The 20,750-nt window shown below is 41.6% G+C and overlaps 1 protein-coding gene across 2 annotated transcripts; it reads left to right on the top strand.

The window, feature by feature from the left end:
- The first annotated feature begins 813 nt into the window (after positions 1–813).
- On the top strand, positions 814–15,767 carry LOC107705910 (beta-1,4-mannosyl-glycoprotein 4-beta-N-acetylglucosaminyltransferase-like). Of its 2 annotated transcripts, XM_016509432.1 has the most exons (4): positions 814–1,171; positions 11,312–11,545; positions 13,134–13,485; positions 14,142–15,767. In XM_016509432.1, the coding sequence occupies exons 2-4, from the start codon at positions 11,502–11,504 to the stop codon at positions 15,573–15,575; spliced, it is 1,830 nt and encodes a 609-aa protein (XP_016364918.1). In that variant the 5' UTR covers positions 814–1,171; positions 11,312–11,501; the 3' UTR covers positions 15,576–15,767. The 2 variants fall into 2 exon arrangements, with proteins under 2 accessions (XP_016364918.1, XP_016364920.1); XM_016509434.1 differs by lacking the exon at positions 11,312–11,545.
- Positions 15,768–20,750: the final 4,983 nt, after the last annotated feature.

Here is a 20,750-nt window from a genome sequence, read left to right on the forward strand (position 1 = left end):
AATCAGAGTTGATTGTCAACCTCCAAAGATTTAACTGTTTTAAAATTTACTTTTAATTTAATTTATTTATTATCTAAACCCGTTTAACTTCTTGGTGGTTTGCCATTTTTGCGAAATGTTTGATCATTCTTCTCAATAACTTTGGTAACAGGGTCGAATGACTGATATTGAGGAATATCACCGATACATCTATTTGCATAAGAATTGTGAAAATAGAATGAGATGACTTAATAATCTTTCATATGTTCTAAATATGTTTTCAGAGCATCCAGTTTTTGGAACGTTTAAAAGACGGTTATTATAACATTATGGGAACGTTACTTCTGAGTCTTCTCAAAACCATCTTAGGCGAACATCCAACTAAAATGTTACAGAAAAACGTTCCATAAACGATGTATAAGTAACGTTTTTGTGCTAACGTTCTGAGAACATTTGCCGAACGTTCTATTAATGTTACAGATAGACCGTTGGTTCATAAGTTCGAGAGAACCTGACAGAATGTTTGCTGTGAAATTATACAGTACAGACATTTGATGTTTTTAAAGCCAATTCGCTTTCATGCGAGGTCCATTTAATGTGAGATGAGAGTTTGGTTCAACCACGGAGCGACAGACGCGCAAGAACATGATCGCATCTCATATGAACGCGATTAAAGCGTTCGGCGGATGAATCAGAGATGATTTATGGTGAATAATGCGCTCGTGTGGAGGATGAAGAGCTGGATGATGCTGAAGTGATCCGCTGGTTGTCGCACTCGGTGTGTGTTTGTGTTTGTGTCGGTGGTCCGGAGGGCGGAGCTGCGGGTCTCTGCGCCCCCGGTACCGACGGACACACCGATCACTGCTGGGCGGAAGAGCGTCATTTGAGCAAAAAACAGACCGCGAGAGAAGCAGCGCGGACGGGCTCGGCGCTCCCGTTAACGGATATCAGGCGCGGATCGAGGCGTCGACGCACATCGAGAGTGGTTTTCTCTTTCGTCCGCAGCGGGATGGATTTACACGCGGACGCCCGACACGAGCGCGATCCGCCCGCATCACCGGCCGAGCGTCACTGAAGCATCATCCGCCCTCCGCGACGCATCCGACCGCTCCGATGCGAACAAAAGCCGCGCATTCACCTCCACCCTGAGCGACCATCCGCAATGAACACCTAGAGGAGCGTCAGGCGATGGGTGAGACACACACACACACACACACACACACACACACATCACGGACAGACAGACGGGTCGGTGGATGGGGAGCAGAGATCACGGGCGTCTTATTAACCGCTCGCTGCTGCTGCTGCTGCTGCTGTTATTAACATCACTGATGCGGATTCGCTTCAGATCTGATGTGGGTTTGACTCCGGAACGTGCTGTTTTGACATTGCAGATTATGTTATCAAAGCCAAATATTTAGCCAAGCATGTAAATGTGATTTAAATATGTAACCGAATCACTGTGTTCAGGCCTCTGAAGATGCAGTCCAGATTCTGATTCGGTTTGACTCCAAATCTGTGTGGAAACATCATATCAGATGCCTAAATGTGATAAGAACGTGTCTGATTCATGATCAACCCAAAAAAATAAGAAATTGTGTTTTGTATATAAGTAAAACGAAGCCTATTTTTAGCTGCTGTTAATATTACTGATGCTGATTCGCTTCAGATCTGATGTGGTTTTGTCTCCAGAACCAGCTGTTTGACGTTGCAGATTGTTATCAAAGCCAAATATCAGGGTTCAGCTAGCTTTTGCATCTCGTGTCACGTGTAAATGTGTGATAGAAACACTGCATTGGTGAAACCCTGCAGGCCTCTGAAGATATAATCTAGATTATGATGCAGTTTGACTCCAGATCTGTGTGGAAACATCATATCAGATGCCTAAAAGTCTGTTTTTTAGTAGATCTGGAGTCACTCGCTGTTGCTGCTGTGTATTACGCTTCCGCTCAGATCTGATGTGGTTTTGTCTGCAGAACAAGGTGTTTGTACTTCAGGTTATGTTACCAAAGCCAAATATCTCGCCAGGCGTGTAAATGTGATTTAACTGACTCCAGATCTGTGTGGAAACACCATATCAGATGCTTAAATGTGATAAGAACATATCAGACTCATAATTCAGAAATTATGTTTTATATAAGGAAAGTGAAGGCTATTTTTTGCATGATTTGGATTGTGACATAATTGACCATTTCCTGTTATTGGACATCAGGATGTTTTAGTTTGGAGTTTTTATTCTTCTAAATTCTCATTATACTCAAACATTATACATTATCATTAGATTTTCATTATGCAAAAAAAATTAACAATGTTATACATTTAATGCAAACATTATTGGACTGTACAGAGACTTTATGATTTAAAGAAGACCATTCAAATATTAAAATTAAAGTGTTTGCATTACAGTATTGAGAATTTGGTGGATATGTGCATACTTGTCATGGAAATTACATGAAAAACAAATCATCCTAATGGAAAAAAAAATTGGGCTTCATTTCTTATATATTTTTGTATTTCTCTCTTTTAGGTTGAATTATGTCAGGTTTCTTGTGATTCTCGTGGACAGATGTGTTTGATGTGAGTTGAGGTGAAGGTCTGTGTTTCTGATGTTTGAACAGGCCATCTGTATTCTCTGGTCCGGTTCTGCTCGGTTGTTTTCTAGGTAATGATGTGGATTGAGTTTCGGCTCACAGGTGACTGACCTACAACACAGATCAGAACACAATGACATGTGAAGAGCGGTCGTGTGTGTGTGTGTGTGTGTGGGTGGGTGCCGGGCTCTGGACTTCCAGAGACACTATCATGTGACCGACCCGTTTATAAGTGTGTGTGTGTGTGTGTGTGTGTTTGAACACACGGCGAGCAGATGTTGAGGCTCATGTCTTCTCATATGGTGTGTAAGATAACAGACAAACACCACGAGCTGACGGAGTCAACATTTGGAGGACTGTGTGATCACAGGATCCTTGTGTCGGTACACTGAAGAGTTTAACGATGTTCAGTGACGGAGGTCTGATCCAGGTCTGAATGGATGAGCTGGCGGACGTCAGGTGTCTCGTGTTAAAGAACATCTGAACACAGATGATTGCTCACTGGATGTGACTGTCATTTGATTAGAGTTTGAATGCTTTTGATGATCAGTTCTGCTTGACTCATATTAATAGTCAAATCAGAAATCAATCTTTCCTTGATCTTCTCAACTCATATTTGCTCAGAACTCAACACTTCTCCTCACAAAAGCACACATATTTCAGTGAGTCCATGAGGAGCACGGATGCTGTTATGAATCATTTACTCAGAATCACTGATTCATGCAGGAATGAACCGTCACTACTGTAAATATCTGAGACGTGCAGCGAATCTGCCGTGGCTTCATTTGGATCCAGTAACAGACGAAGTAACTCTCAGTATGAATGTCTTGATTATTGAAGTGCAGTGTGCAGTGAAGTGTTGTTAGTCTCTGATCATGTGAAGAGTTCAGCAGAGGCTGTACATGTAGAACCACACGCACGAGTAACTGTAAGAGAAGGGTGGAAAATGAGCATGAAATACTAAATTATCACTGTTCTTGGCTAAAAAAACACTTAAGTGAATGTCAGATGAATATTTATTTATCTACCATCACAGAGAGCCACAAAACCACTTTCCAGAACATTTTCATTCTCTGTTCTTTGCTGGTAGAATGATCTTCCCACCCTCATCTGAAATGCCCAATTCCTGACGATATTTAAGCGACACGTGAAACTCATCTCTTCCTTGAGCATTTAATTGCATCCTACAAAAAAAAAATTCTATGCTTTCTCTCTCCCTTAATCTCTCCCTCATCTAGCTAAAGTGTGAAACTTTGTATTACGAGCACTTCTCGTGTTTCTTTGCCTTTTTGATGAATTGCTTGTTATATTCCTCCTTAAAAAAAGTGTCTAAAAAAGCGTATAAAAGCGTCTGCTAAATGAATAAATGTAAATCTACACTGAAAAAAAAAATATTACAAATGTTATCTTTTATTTTGCAAGGTTTTGCACTCATATTTGTGAAGTAAATTTCATAATAAATAAATATTTATTAAATTTAAATAAAAATGATTGGTACATTAAATTCCACACACTCCATTAAGAAAAATCCACTTGAATCAGCTCTAAATTCTGTCATCATTTACTCACCCTCACGTCGTTCCAAACCTTTATGAGTTTCTTCCTTCTGTTGAACATAAAAGAAGAGATTTTGAAGAATGTTGGGAACCAAACAGTTGACGGTAGCCATTGACCAACATAGTACGGAGAAAAATGGCTACCGTCAACTGTTTGGTTCCCAACATTCTTCAAAATATCTTCTTTTGTAAATTATGGCATATATTCCAGTTTTGGGTGAATAGCTCTTTATCTAAATTAAAATTAAAGTGAATAAGTACATGTTGTCTGATTTTGCTCATTTTTTAAGGAAAGTGTTTTAATAGAATTAATTTTAGAAGTTTTTTAATTTTCCAGTTTGTCATTGCACTGAGCAGAGTTACACTCCTGTAACGAAGCAACAAACTCTCGTTCATCATCACCTCAACCTCAAGCTCAGCGCCAACCACAGAAACATCAGCAACACAACATAACCCAACATTAAACACTAGCAGCTCTTTACTCACAAATGCATAACATAACACTTCACTTCGACATTTACTCTCTCTATTGAGTCCTTTGCAAAGCATGCTGGGAACTAAAAATCCACCCATGCAGCTGCAGTTAATGCAATACAAATGATTCATACAGTCCAGAGTAAATGAACTTCAATGCTACATATTTACTGCGATAAAATGTTCAGCAGCTCTGTTGCTTCAGATCAGTAAATTCATTTAAATAAACACATTTTTCCAGTGCACAGAGAGAAAATCTCAAATGAAGATAAACAAAAGTTGTTTCGTTGTAATGCATGTGATATAGACAATGCAACTGTTCTTGAAGGTTCGGTCCAGAAGGATTTTATTGTCATATTTGAGGCGATCCGTGCACGTTCAGATGAAGCAGTGGTGTGTGTGTGTGTGTGTCAGGCGTGTGAGAGTGTTTGGTGTGTCGGTGTCTCCTTACAGCTGCGTCCTGAACATACCTACTGCAGCCAAAATGGTGCTGACCTGTTTGTGACCTCTGAGTGTGAGCCGAGCGACGCCTGACGGAATGTTCCACTCGCTTCCCGTCAGCGGGGGGATCGTCCTGTAGACACACACACACACACACACACACTCTCCAGCGGTGCACTTCCTGCTCTCTGATGACTGCTTCCTGTCCCAGAGCCTCCTGACATCCTCTGTCCAGTCCAGTTAGAGTAATAACAGATTCACTGCTTCATACGCAACACACTCGTGTTCATTCATGTGTGTGTGTGTGTGTGTGTTTGAGTGCCAATCACAGCACATCTGAATGCATTCAGTGTGTTGGGCCAATCAGATCAGGCTGTGGGCGGGGCTTTGACAGAAATAGAACTCAGAGTTTCCACTCAGTTATCAGAGTTATGGCTTGTTAAGACACACCCACTGATTTACATGGAAGAGAAGCTTGACTTTAATCGTGTTCCTCTTCAGTGGATCAGCTGTTCACCCAACCAACAGAAATAAGTTCTCTGAACTTGCTGTGGCTCCCATTAAGTTATAAAAATTTTATTTCTGAACTTTCAAAATGTCCTGTTTTAAGTAGTGTTTTAAAACTGTTTTAAAAATGTCCAAATAGTTGTGATTAGAACGTTATTTAAAGGTTACAAGAACGTTTCCTAGAACGTTCATCAAGTGCAAATAAGATCATAAGGACGTTCAGAGAACTCCCACTAATGTACATCATGGTGCTTGTTTTACTGACTTTAATTTGTGCAAATTTAAATATACAAATTACAATTGAATGAAAATCACCATTGAGAATAAATAGAAACACAAACAAACCCCAAAAGTAAAGTGTCTGTCTGTTCACAATCATGAATGTTTAGGGGGAAAATGTGTTTAATTGTCATGAAAATTACGTCACAATGCAGAAAAATCGTAATGTTCTTAAAACAAGCTTCATTTTATTTCTATAAAGTCTCTGATATGAACGTTTGTTCGGGTGACGTGCTCCTCGCCCGCATTCAGACAGAACTAGTGTTTGTGTGGACTGAGCAGATACTGCGCGGCTGGAGAATGAGCTCTATTGTACTGCACACACACACACACACACACACACACACACATTGTCCAAGACTGAGTTTGGCTCCGGCCACACTTTTGGTGACACATGACGTGTGACGTATGTTTCCATGGTGACATACATGACGCAGCGGGAGACTGTGGAGCTCTTCAGTCTGCCAGACCATCTGATGCATTCACACACACACACACACACGGGTCACAGACGTTGTCTGGAGATCAGAGCTGTTAGTCAGTCGCTCATCTCTGTGACTCGGTGAGGAGCGGGTTAGTGTGATCACATGCACAGTTTTCACCTGCTGGACCAGAAAAATCCTACAGACGCACAGTGAAGGATCCACATCTACAGACCAGAAGATCTCTGACACATGAGGGTGCAGGACACGTGAACTCCAGACAGGAAGAACACACCTAGCAACCACCCAGAACACCCTAGCAACCACAGTGCAACACTTAAGACCTCTCAGAAGACTGTAGAAACCACTGAACAGCAGAGCAGCATGCTGATCAGTTTTTCATCACAAACCCATTGTGCAGAAAATGCAAAATCATAGCATGCAAAATTTGTAACTTCCCTTTATAGAGTACATACACACACACACACACTCACACACTCACACATACAGTGACATGCTGGTTGTCCTGGAATGTAAGGCTGACCGTGATTTGTGTATGTTCTTGTGTTGATGGTTACGCACACAGGAGGTGTGTTGTGTTCTTTGTTTGTCTCAGTTGCTGCTGATTTCTCTTCTGTTGTCTTCAATAGCTCATTTACAGATGCTTCAGCTTCAGTTTTCGCTTGTTTTCTTTGACTTCCTCCAGATACGGAGCGATGCTTCACACACGCAGACTGTAAGTAAAAGCAGAAAACAGATGTTTGATTCACTGCTGTCATGAAGATGAGCTGCAGCTTGACAGGATATCTGTGTGTGTGTGTGTGTGTGTGAGAGAGAGAGAGGTTGAGTGTGTGTGTGTGCGTGCGCGCGCGTGTGTGTGTGTGTGAGAGTGTGTCAGAGTGTGTGTGTGCGCGCGCGCGTGTGTGTGTGTGTGAGTGTGTCAGAGGTGTGTGTGTGTGTGTGTGTGTGTGTGAGAGTGTGTCAGAGTGTGTGTGTGCGCGCGCGCGTGTGTGTGTGTGTGAGTGTGTCAGAGTGTGTGTGTGTGTCAGAGTGTGTGTGCGTTTTTGTGACAAATGAGGACATAAATTTGTATAATGACAAGGGTATAACATAGGTATTACAAGGAGAAGGTGACTTTTCAGGACATTACCCCATGTCCCCACTTTTCAAAATGCTTATATATAACACAGAATGGAGTGTATTGAAAATCTGAAATAGCACAAAGTTTCCTGTGAGGGATAGGTTTAGGGGTAGGGTTGGTGTAGAGCAATAGAATATATGGTCTGTACAGTAGAAAAACCATTAAGCCTATGGGATGTCCCCACTTTTCACAAAAACAAACCTGAGTGTGTGTGTGTGTGTGTGTGTGTGTGTGTGTGTGTGTGAGAGTGTGTGTGTGTGTGTGTGTTTGTGTGAGAGTGTGTGTGGAGGTTTGTTGTCTCATCCAGTCGTGTCTCTGAGGAATTCTGTTCTCTTATCCAAAATTCATGGAGCTTAATCAGTCGATTAGTTTGGTGCTTGGTAACAGATCCTGTTTGGGAATGTGCCCAACATGCTGCTTTCTGACCCACACGTCCACTGAATGACCTGAACACACACACACACACACACACACTCTCTCTCTCTCACACACGCACGCACGCACACACACACACACACACACGCACACTCTGTCTCTCTCACACACACACACACACACACTGAGTGTGAATGTATTCGGTTTCCTCACACAGACTCTAATGACGGGAAATGAAAGTGCAGCTTAACAGCAGATCATGTTTCATTCGTGTTGTTCAGAACTGAAGCGTGTGATCAGAATGTAGACGATCATAGTAAGAACAATAAGAAAAAATAATTCAAATATGGTAAGACATTACATTTTGCATAAACAAAATGAAGCCTGTTTTAGGAACATCAAGATTTTTGAAATTATTAAATATTTTCACATAAACAAACCGCCCCCTCCCCATTCCCTTTACCATAAAGCCAAAACAATTACAAATTTAAATTTTAAAGTATTTTTCATTGTACTAAAATAGCGTTACAGTAATGAGAATAATCATTTTGAGTCCTTTTTTCTTGTTTTTATGGGTAAATAATGCATGTTCTTGACAGAGTTCATAAGTTTCATCCTTCATATCTCTTGTACTGTAACTCTTAATAAATTACGTCTTCCTCAAGATTCAAGACTCAGTACTGCCATGCTAGTGTAGTTGAGTTTATCTCAGTGTGCACTGAACATGGAGCCAAAAATAGCAGCAGTAAACAGGGCTGTACGCAGGGTTTCATAAATACAGCAGTCCTAAAACTGAGCTCGATCTGAGTTAGAACGAGGATTGTTGAGGGATTTCTGTGGAAACTGAGCTGTGTGTGAATTACTGAGTGTTCTCGTGACTGAGACACTGTTGAGATCTCTTAGAGAAACATCCCAGACTTCAGGAAAACTGCCATTTGTTGTCTGTTTAATCTGAGACTGGGACTGGTCAGTGATGTTTTCTGATGCTGGCTGTGGTTTTGTGTGTTTGTGAGTGCTGTGAGAGTTCAGGGTGAGCCGTGTTCCTCTCTTATCTCACACAACACACACTGCTGTTTTCTCACAGCGGTTGATCTGCCGGAAGTGTGTGTGTTGACATTTCTTCACTGAATTTCACAGCATATGAATAGATGGTGTTTTCATTTTCCTCTGTTACTGGTTACCTGAAATAAAACCTGAAAAAATAGTGTGGTTCTCTAGCACTGGGCCCAATACAGCAGAAATAAAACAAATAAAACCCAATTATATATACTGTATAAGTGCTATCAATCGATTTGTAAAAAATTAACTAATTAATAAAAAAAAAATTCCTGAAATTTATTTCAATTAATCCCACCTAACATTAAAGTTTTAAAATATACTTCTATATTGCAGTAATTTCACATTCAATCTTCAGATTAATGTAGAAACAACATAAAGACAGTATATTTTTAATATTTGTTTAATGGCATCTTTTTTATGACTGAAGGCGAGTATCACTGATACCAATACTACTGATGTCTCTAGGAAATAGTTTTCTTTTTCCTAATATTTAACCATTGACTAGCCATTCAACATTACAGTATAACTGAGAGCTATCAATTTAAACATTTATTAGACTTTAAAAAACAACTTCTAATTTAAGTGAACTTAAAGGGTTAGTTCACCCAAAAATGAAATTAGCCCATAAATTACTCACCCTCAAGTCATCCTAGGTGTATATGACTTTCTTCTTTCAGACGAATCCAGTCGGAGTTACATTAAAAATCGTCTTTGATCTTTCAAGCTGTTTAATGCCACTCACGGGTGTTGCATGCATCAGTCCAAAAGAAGTTAAATAAAAAGCGTCCATCCATAAAAAAAAGTGTCTCACACGGCTCCGGGGGGTGAACAAAGACCTACTGTAGCAAATCGATGCGTTTTTGTAAGAAAAATATCCATATTCAAAACTTAATAATCACTTTAATGTAGCTAGCGCTCACTGTTGTACACGGAAGCAGTTCCGGGCGGATGACGTATGAGGTCAGCCTAGGATGACTTGAGGGTGAGTAATTTGTGGGCTAATTTTCATTTTTGTGTGAACGAACCCTTTAAAACAATCTTCATATAAACACATTATAATAAATGTCACATTTAGCAAACCTGTGCCCTTCAGAAAGTAGGAAATATACAGAAATTGAATATAGTTTTCAAACACTAAATTCTAAATTAAATATAGATGAATCCTTAAATCTACAAAAGTGATTGATTTCCTCTTTTTTTTCTTTTGTTCTTTGATGAACAGTCATCACAGCAGCTGGTTATGAGGTGATTTTGGCTGCTTTAAGAGCTTCTGCTGCTGAACATGAGGCAGATCTGACACGCATCGTAGTTTCTCATAACTCTTTACCTTTCCTGACCCACTTCTCTGCTAATGAGCTGACGAGTTGAATCGGGTGTGTTAGATGAGAGAGACAGTGCTGCTGCTTCAGGACTCTTCAGAGACATGTTCTTAAATCTGACCCATATATAACAAATACTAACATACATGCACAGTTTTAAGGCAGCTTTAATCAACTTTTTGGTAACTTTATGACTTAACTGATGACATAATTATGACATTGCATGCTCGTAGTTTCTTTCGCGCTTTAATATTAAACGATACGGGCTACAGCGCGCTGCATTTGTGCGTGCAATTAAAGAGCACAGTATAACGGCTGACAGCACAGGAAAAATAATTTCTTCTGACAGACGGCCTGATGACATCTCATCTGAGCGCAGTTCACTGTTGTTCTACTGAAGCTCCTCGTCACCTGTACCTGTTCTGCGCTTGTTTGACTCGCACCCGGCGCTGAGGTGAAGTTTCGTCTGAAAATCTCCCGTTTGATGTGGTTGGAAAGATGTTATGCGTCTAAATAAACGCAATTCTTGTCAAGAAAAAAAAGAGACAGAAGCAGCAGTTGTGAGTGGGGTGGCCAACCCTAGCTCCAATCCGGTGTTAAATATTTTGAAAGCGTTAAACTGAAAAAAATTAAGCATTGACACGCTACTTTTGACAGCACTAATGTAAATATATATATATATATATATATTTATTGTGTAAACCGCTATGCAAATAAAGGTGACTTGACTTGACTTTACTATATATAAATATATATATATATATATATATATATATAGTCAAGTCACCTTTATTTGTATAGTGCTTTATACAGTACTGATTGTGTCAAAGCAGCTTTACAGTGTTAAACATGATAATAGTTTGTCAATAATGCAAGAAGACAATAACAGTCATTTTTCCAGTTAAATTAAGTTTATCATTGATTCAGTGATGTCATTATCCAGTTCAGTTCTCTTCCAATAGTGTCTGTGCATAGATAGATAGATAGATGCTAAGACATTTATATAAAAAAAATATTTTTGATAAGTTTACCTACTTATATTTTCTCATATATTTTTGGTCATTTACAAATATGCCTTTTAATTGTAAATATATTTTTTAAAAATAGATTTTGCATTCACCCAAAATGTATTTTAAGATTGGAAATGTTTTTTTGTAATCTAATCTAGATGGAGCCGTGGAGCTCTGGAGTGTCTGTGTGTTTATATCTGAGCAGATGTTTGCTGATGTTCATCAAAGTGCCTGTATTGTGTCTTCAACAACACAACTTCACGAAGAATAAGAAACGCTCTGCTGCAGCCGGATCACAGCATCCAGACTGGACTGAACCGGAGCGGGCTGCAGTGTTGAGCTGAACACATGGGAATACTGATTCCTGCTACAGTGCAAGATGAGGATGCTTTGTGTGTGAGTGTGTGTGAGTGTGCATGTTTATGTGGTTTATGAAGACACAAATTTGTATAATGACATGGGTATGACATAGGTATTACAAGAGAATGTGTTTTATGAGGACATTTTCAGTGTCCCCGTAATTCAAAAGGCTTATAAATCATTCAGAATTCGTTTTTTTTGAAAATCTAAAAATGCAGAAAGTTTCCTGTGAGGGGTAGGTTTAGGTGTAGGGTTGGTGTAGGGCAATAGAAAATAAAGTTTGTACAGTATAAAAACGCCTATGGACAGTCCCCACAAACCATAAAAACCAACGTGTGTGTGTGTGTGTAGGAGTTTGTGTTAAATCCAATTTGGCTGCCGGTTGTTGCTCTTTTTATTCCTCTTCCCACAATAATGCGTCGGTTGATTTGTGTCTTGCCATGTGATGCAATTTGAGTGTGTGTTCAGCGTCAGAACACCTGATCGCCCAATCACATCACTACTGAGCGCTCTGCTCCTCTCATTAACTCGGTTAGCTGAGTATTTAACTGCTGTGTTGCTAATTCAGCCTCTTCCTGTTCCACATGTCTGTGGTCCTCTCCCACGTCCAGGAAATCTGTTTATTTGCTTTGGATTCTGACGGGAGTTTCTCAATTCATGCAGCACGGAATCAGAGGATGTTTCGCAGGACACATACTTGCACTAATACACAAATGCAGTTGTAGGTACTTCACATGCACTCTTGTGTTGGTCTGATGGTAACAAACCATACTGTTGAGAATGCAACACATACTTGCATTTCAGAATGCAACAGCACACTAAATGAAGCATAAGTAGAAGTGTTTGCGTTCATGTATTAGTGTAGTTTCGAGCCGCGCACATTTATCCTCCCAGCTCTGTCCTGAACTCCACACAAGCGTCTTGAGTTCACAACAGCATCTTCGGTGTCTGTGATGTCCGGCATCTAACTGCGATGGGAATAATTGCAGGGAACGTTCTCATAAGGTGTTTCGTTACTATCTCTGATGATCTGGAAGGTCAAACACACTGAGGAGCTTCTGTTCTTCAGCTGCTCTGAAAGGCTGGAGAGAAACCCGTCCATGAGCGTTTCATCCAGTCGTGATCACTGAGCACTTTACATTACAATCACATATAGCATTCCAGTGAGGAAAATGCCACAAAATGCACTTTTATATTTCTGATGCAGTTATGAAGCACTCAAAATCAACTCGAGACATCTCGGTAGGCACAGTGCTATACATATATTGTGATTTCCCTGGGTTTGTTTTGTTTTCACATTCATGTAATCCCAAATATATTCCGATCAACCACATTTCCAGTTCCCAAATATGTTTGGGACTGCCCTTCTGTAAATTCATTTGTGTAATTTTTGCAGGACCTTGTTTAAAATAGTCAAATGCACAGAGAAACTCCATGGAAAAAGAAGCTTAACAGGACCAACTTAAAATGACACGTTATCATATCACACTGAATTTAACATTTGAATGTGTGCATGTAAGATTATTCACCAGTAATCAATTCTCTTCCAAATCAGCGCGAGTCTCTGATTTCTGTTCCAAATCTAAATCTCTAAACTCTGTTTCTCTCTCTGTTTCTCAGGATGAAAATGAGACGTCACAGGGTTTTCTTGATTTGCACGGTGGGACTGTGTGTCATTTCCTTCCTGCATTACTACAAGGCTCTCCACTACGTGTCCCTGCTGAGGGAGTTGTCCGCACCTTACCCTAACATCAAATCCTTCATCATGGTCACTGGTTTCTTCTGGAAGGAGGGCAGCACCCCGCTGTCCAGCGCGTCTCCGGAGGAAGGGCCTCCACTGGTCCACAGGCTGTCAGACAGCAAGCCCCGGGCCGGAGGAGGCCTGGAGCTCGACACCGGACAAGAACCTGAAGCACCACAGCCGTGGAAGAGACCTGAAGATCCGCAGCGCTGGAGCTCGGGGACGACAGAGGTACCGGCTTTGCTCTTCTGTAAATTCATGTGTGATTTCTGCACCAAACAAACACTCCCACGTCTGTCATTGGTCAATCAGATAGATATTCCCACCTCAAACTCATCCGATTCGTTAGGTTAGAGTTAACCTTAACCCTAAGTCAAAAGTTGACATGTGGGGTCACTCAAACAGATCAATGTTGTGACTATAAACGTCTTACAGACAATGAAACTGAAAGAGCCAAAACATGCAAGAAACTTACAATGCATACATAATATAATGCATAATATCATTTCGAATTTTGAGTGGTCCAGGTATTTAAACAATCACTGGGGATAATATTCAAGATTATGATTACTGCTTCCACAAATGATTGTGAATGTGCTGATTACAGCATTAGACTCCCATTGTGTGGACAAGTTTTAAGCAGTCAGATGTTTCTCTTTTGTTTGCTTTGGCACATGAAAATAAAAGTGGATTTTCTTGATGCTGCACCATTCGCTTGAAATGTAGAATATAGTGAATTCACTGCAAGCGAGCAGCTCAACAAAAATTAACACGACCCACTGTAAACAAATTAATTATGATTTGTGTCATTCCTTTAGCCCTAAGAGTCAGTGAAACTTTGTCCAGATTCTGCTGTCTTCTCATGGGGCTTGTTCTTCATTAATCAGGTCCACAAGGGAGGTTTGATCGCCTGGCAGCCCAGCAGCCCGACCAACCAGAAGCCCGACCCACAGAGAGACGCTGCGGTCAGAGTTGCGGTGAACAAGCTTCAGCCGCGTCACGCCTCGACTCCAGACCCGCTGGAAACCCTGGGCGACCTGCACCGCCGCACCCACGTCCTCCAGAATGACCGCACCCCTTATTTTGTCCGCACCAAAGCAGGCGCTCTGTGCTTCCGTCAGGGCACGGAGGTGGCTCCGCCTAAAGACGAGACGTTGAAAGCGAGACCCAGCGTAGCTGGAATCAGCCAGCGGAGAATATTGCAGAAGCCTGACGAGTCACACACTTCAGCAAAATCAGTGGAGGAGTCCGGAGCCGCTCGAGGGAAGCCCAAGCGTGGCAAGCGGCTGGTGAAGTGCGTTTGTCGGCCGGGATGGCACGGTCCTTACTGCGGAGTGCCCACTATGGTGTACCACTCCAATCTGCCCACGAAAGAGAGACTGACCCCCCGCGAGACGCCTCGACGCGTCATAAACGCCATCAACGTGAACCACGAGTTTGACTTGTTGCACGTGCGCTTCCGCGAGCTCATCCGGGCCGTGGATCTCTTCCTTGTGTGCGAGTCCAACTTCACGGCATACGGAGAGAGGCGTCCGCTGAGGTTCCTGCATCTGCTGCTCAACGGAACGTACAATTACGTGCGCCACAAGATCCTCTATGTCTTCCTGGACCATTTCCCAGAGGGTGGCCGACAGGATGGATGGATCGCCGATGACTACCTGCGCACGTTCCTGACTCGCGACGGCATGGCGCGGATCGCAGGCTCGCGGCCCGACGATGTTTTTCTAATCAACGATGCCGACGAAATTCCAGCTCAGGAAGGAGTCCTTTTCCTTAAGCTTTTCGATGGCTGGACGGAGCCTTTTGCCATCCACATGCGGAAGTCCCTGTATGGATTTTTCTGGAAGCAGCTGGGCTCCCTCGAAGTGGTGTCTGGATGCACCACCGGGATGCTGAGGGACGTCTACGACAACGATGGGATTCGGCTCCGGCGGCGGGAGTACTACACCATGCCGGGATTCCGGAAGTACGAGAACGACACCGGCCACATCTTGGTGCAGTGGTCGATTGGAAGTCCGTTCCATTTCGCAGGCTGGCACTGCTCCTGGTGTTTCACGCCAGAGGGAATTCACTTCAAACTCATTTCGGCCCAGAATGGGGACTTTCCTCGCTGGGGCGACTACGAGGACAAGCGCGATCTCAACTACATAAGGGAGCTGATCCGAACGGGGGGCTGGTTTGACGGCTCTGTGCAGGAGTTCCCGCCCTCAGACCCTAAGGAGCACATGTACGCCCCCAAATACATGTTGGATAATTACGATCACTACCGCTACTTGTTGGAGAACCCTTATGCCAAGCAGTCCAAACCAGGAGGCGCGTAGAGCAGAATGAGAGCCAAATGTTTGTAAAGATGGTTTGATTGAAGACAGTAAGGAAGGGGAACAGAGAGGGAGAGAAGAGACAGCCGTCCCGTTCCTCTCTTTCCTCTCACTCTCATTGGTCCCAGTATCCAACACCGTCCAATAGCTGAAGTCTTCATGTGAACACAGGCCTTGCAGAGACCAACAGAAATCCTTTCTGTTTTGGTCGATGTTTACATGAATGATTCCCAGCGTTCTTTGAGAGACTCTGCAATAGACGCCTCCTGTGTTCACTGTACAAGACTGTGTATGTGTGTGAGAGAGAGAGTGAATGTGTGTGTGATCAGACTGAATTTCGTTGGTGCACAGACTTTCTTGCTTGCACTTCAGAATCAAAATAAGAAAACTCATTGCACAAATGCCACATTTTTGGGTTTGTTGACAGCTTGTAAATTCCTCCAAACTCAAACGTCTTTTTCCTCGGTCAGAAAAAAATCTTTGTGTATCATTGTGAGCTGTTCTGAATGAGTTTGTGGATGAGAGAGAGAAAGAGACCATTCGAGAGAAACGGGGCTTTGTTTGAGCTCTGCTGGGTTTTGATGGAGCTGATATGTGAGATTGTACCGAGGGACAGAGGTCCGCTCGGACAACACAAATGAGCTTCCTGTTTGAGAAATCCTTGCGGAAAACATCCTAAAGCTGGGAAAAGAGCTGTTTTCAGATCAGATATTTAGTTCAAACAGTCGTTAATGTGAACCACCCATGTTGTGCACAAGAATGGGGAGATGCCAGATAAAAATAAGACAGACGGAGACTCTGTTTCAAACTAGTGAGATACCAACGTAGGCGGCATTTTAAGGCATTATAGCCGCATTCCGACACAACGGTTGTTCCAAATCATGTTCTGCCTTCTAATATACCTTCTTTTGGTCAAATTCAGAATTCTAAATAATCTTTTCCAGAGAAGGCATGATCCAAGAATGCATTGTGTGACAGTCTACTTGGAAAAAAAATCCATCCAAGATGGCAAACAAAGACTTGCTGATTATAAATGCAATGTATTCAATACAGAAAAGCATTGATATAAACTGTTCAGTCCAATGTGTATTTTTAAAAGTGTCCCATTGTTAGCCTAGCAACATGCATCATGCTCAACTGGAATCAGCAATGCAGCTCACTGTGTTTTGGAACAGAGCCATGCAGTGTTTGGTGGTCTTGGCTCTCTCGTGCTTTCATTTTAAGTCAGAGTAGGAAACAGTTTCTTATGAAACCCTGTGCTGGAAACTCCCTGTTCTCAGAGCTGTGAAGCCATCTGATCGCATTAGAGATCCATGGGGAATTACATTTACACAGCGGCACCAGAGATCTGAAGAGATGCGGATGATTTGACAGGGATTGTTGTAGGATAATTCTGTCATTTACTGACTCTCTTTTTTCTGGGGCTGTTAAAGTCAACATGAAATTAACATCGACTCTCTTCATTCATGTTCGTGTCTTGTTGTGAATGATTCACCATTAATATTCTGAAGAATACAGCTGACATCCTCAATCCTTCTTTATCAAGCACCTTCATGTTGAGACACCATCTGATCAGTTCATCATGGGAAAAAAACTCAAGTCCCATCCTACATTTAGGATCAGCCATAAACAAACTCCCGCAGACATAGAAACATTCCCGAAGGATATTATCTCTGTGTCAGACATGCTGCTAAAAACAGGTCTCCAGATATAGGAAATATCTGGGCGGGGGATTAAAATACTGCCACCAAACCTTCATGGTGAAATATATATCACCACCAGTAGTCAAGAGTCATGAACTCATGCTTACAAATGATAACTCACTAGTGTCTGTGTAAAAGGTCATTCTGCTGTGACACCAATACGTATCCATGTGGCCTGTTCATGCCCAAGAGTGCCAAACAGCAGCACATTATAAACAGGCTAAAGATAGAGACAGCGTTAGATGTTTCAAACATAACAGATCTCAGCAGAGAGACAGGTGCTCAGTCTCCGTCCATAAGCATTTATAGTGTTCATCTGTCAGGATCTCAGATGTGCTTCATGCCATTGTGATTGCAGTGCGGTCGGGACCTTCGTCAGCCTTCATGCACGCAGTAAATGAGAGATTGCATACGATGCAAACATCTCCACATGGATGTCTCCAAATCTGTGTGAATTCCACATGGGAATACAGTTGAAATGTTGAGTATTATTCCAGTGAGCTCTGGTGATGCGATTGCATTATTATCCTGAAAGTCTGGCATTAATGAGCAGACTGGAGGTTGTTTCATTTTAACTGAATCAGAATCAGTTCACATCTGCATATCAAGGGTCAGGAATATCTTTAATAACGGCCTTATAAATGACCTCATGAGTTTACATATTTTACAGACAGGAGAGCCAAACTCATATCTGAGTTCACATCTGCAGGGTGAGATCTGCCCATCCTCAACCGTCGTGCCACATTTATTTCAAAAGAACATTTGACTTGATTTATTTAGGTTTGAACCTGTGTGACAGCAGGTGCTCAGATTTTGTGTTGAATTTAATGAACGTTTTGCTCATTGAAATCAAATGAAGGGCCGTTGAGGTGTTTGGCTTTAGACTGGGAACTCACAGACTGCTTTAGATGATGGAAATCTCTCTCTCTCTCTCTCTCTCTCTCTCTCTCTCTCAGTTAACAAACATTCACTGTTTTGGACTTACTGTCATTTTTGTTTTGTGTCGTTTGCTGTTGTAAATGTTGTTGCTGTTTACATTATTTATCTTATTTATTACTATCCTGTTTCTGTGTAGAAAAGGTAAGATTGATCTGTCAGAGGAGAGAGAAGTTCTTCTCTGACTCGGTGAGAAAGACTGAAACGTCTCTCTCCTCCACATCATCCCTCCATCCCGTCCTCTCGCACCGCATTATTCATTTTAAACATGATAGAGAAAGTCACTCATGAACCTTCTTGGCCAGAAACACTTTACACTAGTATGCAAACGCACGTGCTGTTGAGATTGGAGAGTTTCACCTGTTTGTGCCATTTAACTGGACATGATAGCTAACTAGCTGTAAACATATTGACAGTTCAACTTTAAAGTCGTGATGAAACGACAGACAAGTAGCATCAAATCTTTTCTTCTATATTGTGACATACATCCGAGTGTGTAATGAATTATCAGAAAAAGACAAATGTAGAGCATGACTTGGTTCTGTGCATTGGCTGTTATTTGGATGTTGAGATGTGGGCGTGGCATTCAAAAGTGAATGCAGATGAGCGTGAGCTTGCAGGGGCGGAGTTTAAGAGCACTAAATGTTTGGAGAAATCCTGCATATGTCACCAGAAAGAAGATTCAGTTATGACATTTTGATTAAACATTATAAGGTCAAAAAAGTACAAATGAATCATATGCACAGGCAAATTATTCACAATAAGATCAATAACATGCATCTAGCAAGTAGACGAATTTGAATTGGAATTGGGTTAATTTTTATTTCACTTGCTGACTTCAAAGGCTGGAATACACTTCAGGACTTTTAAAATCATAAAAGATTTTAAAGCACTAGGCATCATGCACTTGACAATTTTTAAATAGTTTCAGACAAAACAGACGCTTAACAAATGAAAACAAAATGTGTTCTCAAATCGGCTCAAAGTAGCAAATATTTTCAAATAATATCACATTTCATATCTTCTGACTGGATGGAATCGAAGTCTGAAGCTAAAAAAAATTGGACTACTCACCAGAACTCTGATGTTCGACAACTCGCGTCGACTCGGGGCAAAAATCTGTGCATAAGTCCTGTAAAGTATTCCAGCCTTTATCAAGATTCTCTTAAATTCTCTTAAAACTCTTTCATGACAGAAAGAGAAAACTGACGCAGAAGGCGGCCGTTACGCCACCGACGGCTGAGGACGCAGCGCGCATGCGCAGTAAACCGTTCTCCGGCACGTTTCCGTTCGCATACTTGCGTGAAGTTTGATTCTTGTCTTTATCTCGCGTTTGTCCTGTGACTCACCTGTGAACGGTGTCATGTCGTGCATCAGGGGAGCTGTGCTCGCAGCTCACGTGCCGTTTGTTTTGTGATAAACGGATGAATGCGAACGTTCATATAAAACACAAGACAGGTTTTTACGGAATGAAAGCAGGTGTTTCACCACAGATCAAAGGAAATGATGACGTTAATCATGAGGTGGCATATGGACACACACAACACCTGGATATTAAATATGTGAGCACATGATTGAGCCCTTCCTACCGCTGTCAGCAGCTTCATCTGCTGTTTGAAGATGATGATTTGCGTGAGTGTCAAACACGCTCAGGGCTCCACAGACACACGTGATGCTTCAGGAGATAACAGTGAACATCCTGTGATTGTCTGGACAGCAGCTGAGAATCTCCCGTGCTGTCAAAACTTCATATCTGCACTGCATTTTATGATTTTAAAGCGTAACTTATTCAGTGTATTCTGCTTTAATATATTGAAGGATATTTTCTGTCGTTATTTTTTCGGGTGACCTTAACATTTCTTCTCATCTTAATGTGTAATCTTGTATAAGATGCTGAGATGTATAACACAAAGATCATTCTGGCATATTTGTCACTATTATTAATGCACTGTATGGTTTTTGTTCCGTTAATCAAACCAGTTTCTCCTGTGATATGCCTTCATCACTCTCCACCAATCACGTCCACTCTCATTCTCTCTCCGCCAATCACGTTCTCTGTGTGTGGGAGTTTCTCATACGGGATCACAGATGGAATAATGTCTCTAATATCTCACCACAGTCAGATGAAGGGCGTATCCGTGAGAAAAGTGAAAGTGTTTGAAAAGCAGAGAATCTCTTGAATTCTCTCCTGCACTGCTAAGAAGGAGCGTGTACATTAAATGAGTTTATACAGTCCTTTTTGTTTTGTGCATATGAATGGCTATATGTTAACCTTGAAGAAAAATATAAAAAATAACAAATTCTATGACAAAAACTATAATAAATGAATTTGAAAACCAGTTTGCGGAAGTATTTCCATTTCTTCACTAGTGAACTGAGTGCACACTAGAGGGCAGCATTCACATACACTCAAACACACTCTCACACACACTCAAACACACACTCACTCACACACACACACACTCAGACTCACACAGGTTTGTTTTTGTGAAAAGTGGGGACATCCCATAGGCGTAATGGTTTTTCTACTGTACAGACC

Source organism: Sinocyclocheilus rhinocerous, unplaced genomic scaffold (assembly GCF_001515625.1).
Source record: "Sinocyclocheilus rhinocerous isolate Xijiao unplaced genomic scaffold, SAMN03320098_v1.1 scaffold1615, whole genome shotgun sequence".
NCBI lineage: Eukaryota > Metazoa > Chordata > Actinopteri > Cypriniformes > Cyprinidae > Sinocyclocheilus > Sinocyclocheilus rhinocerous.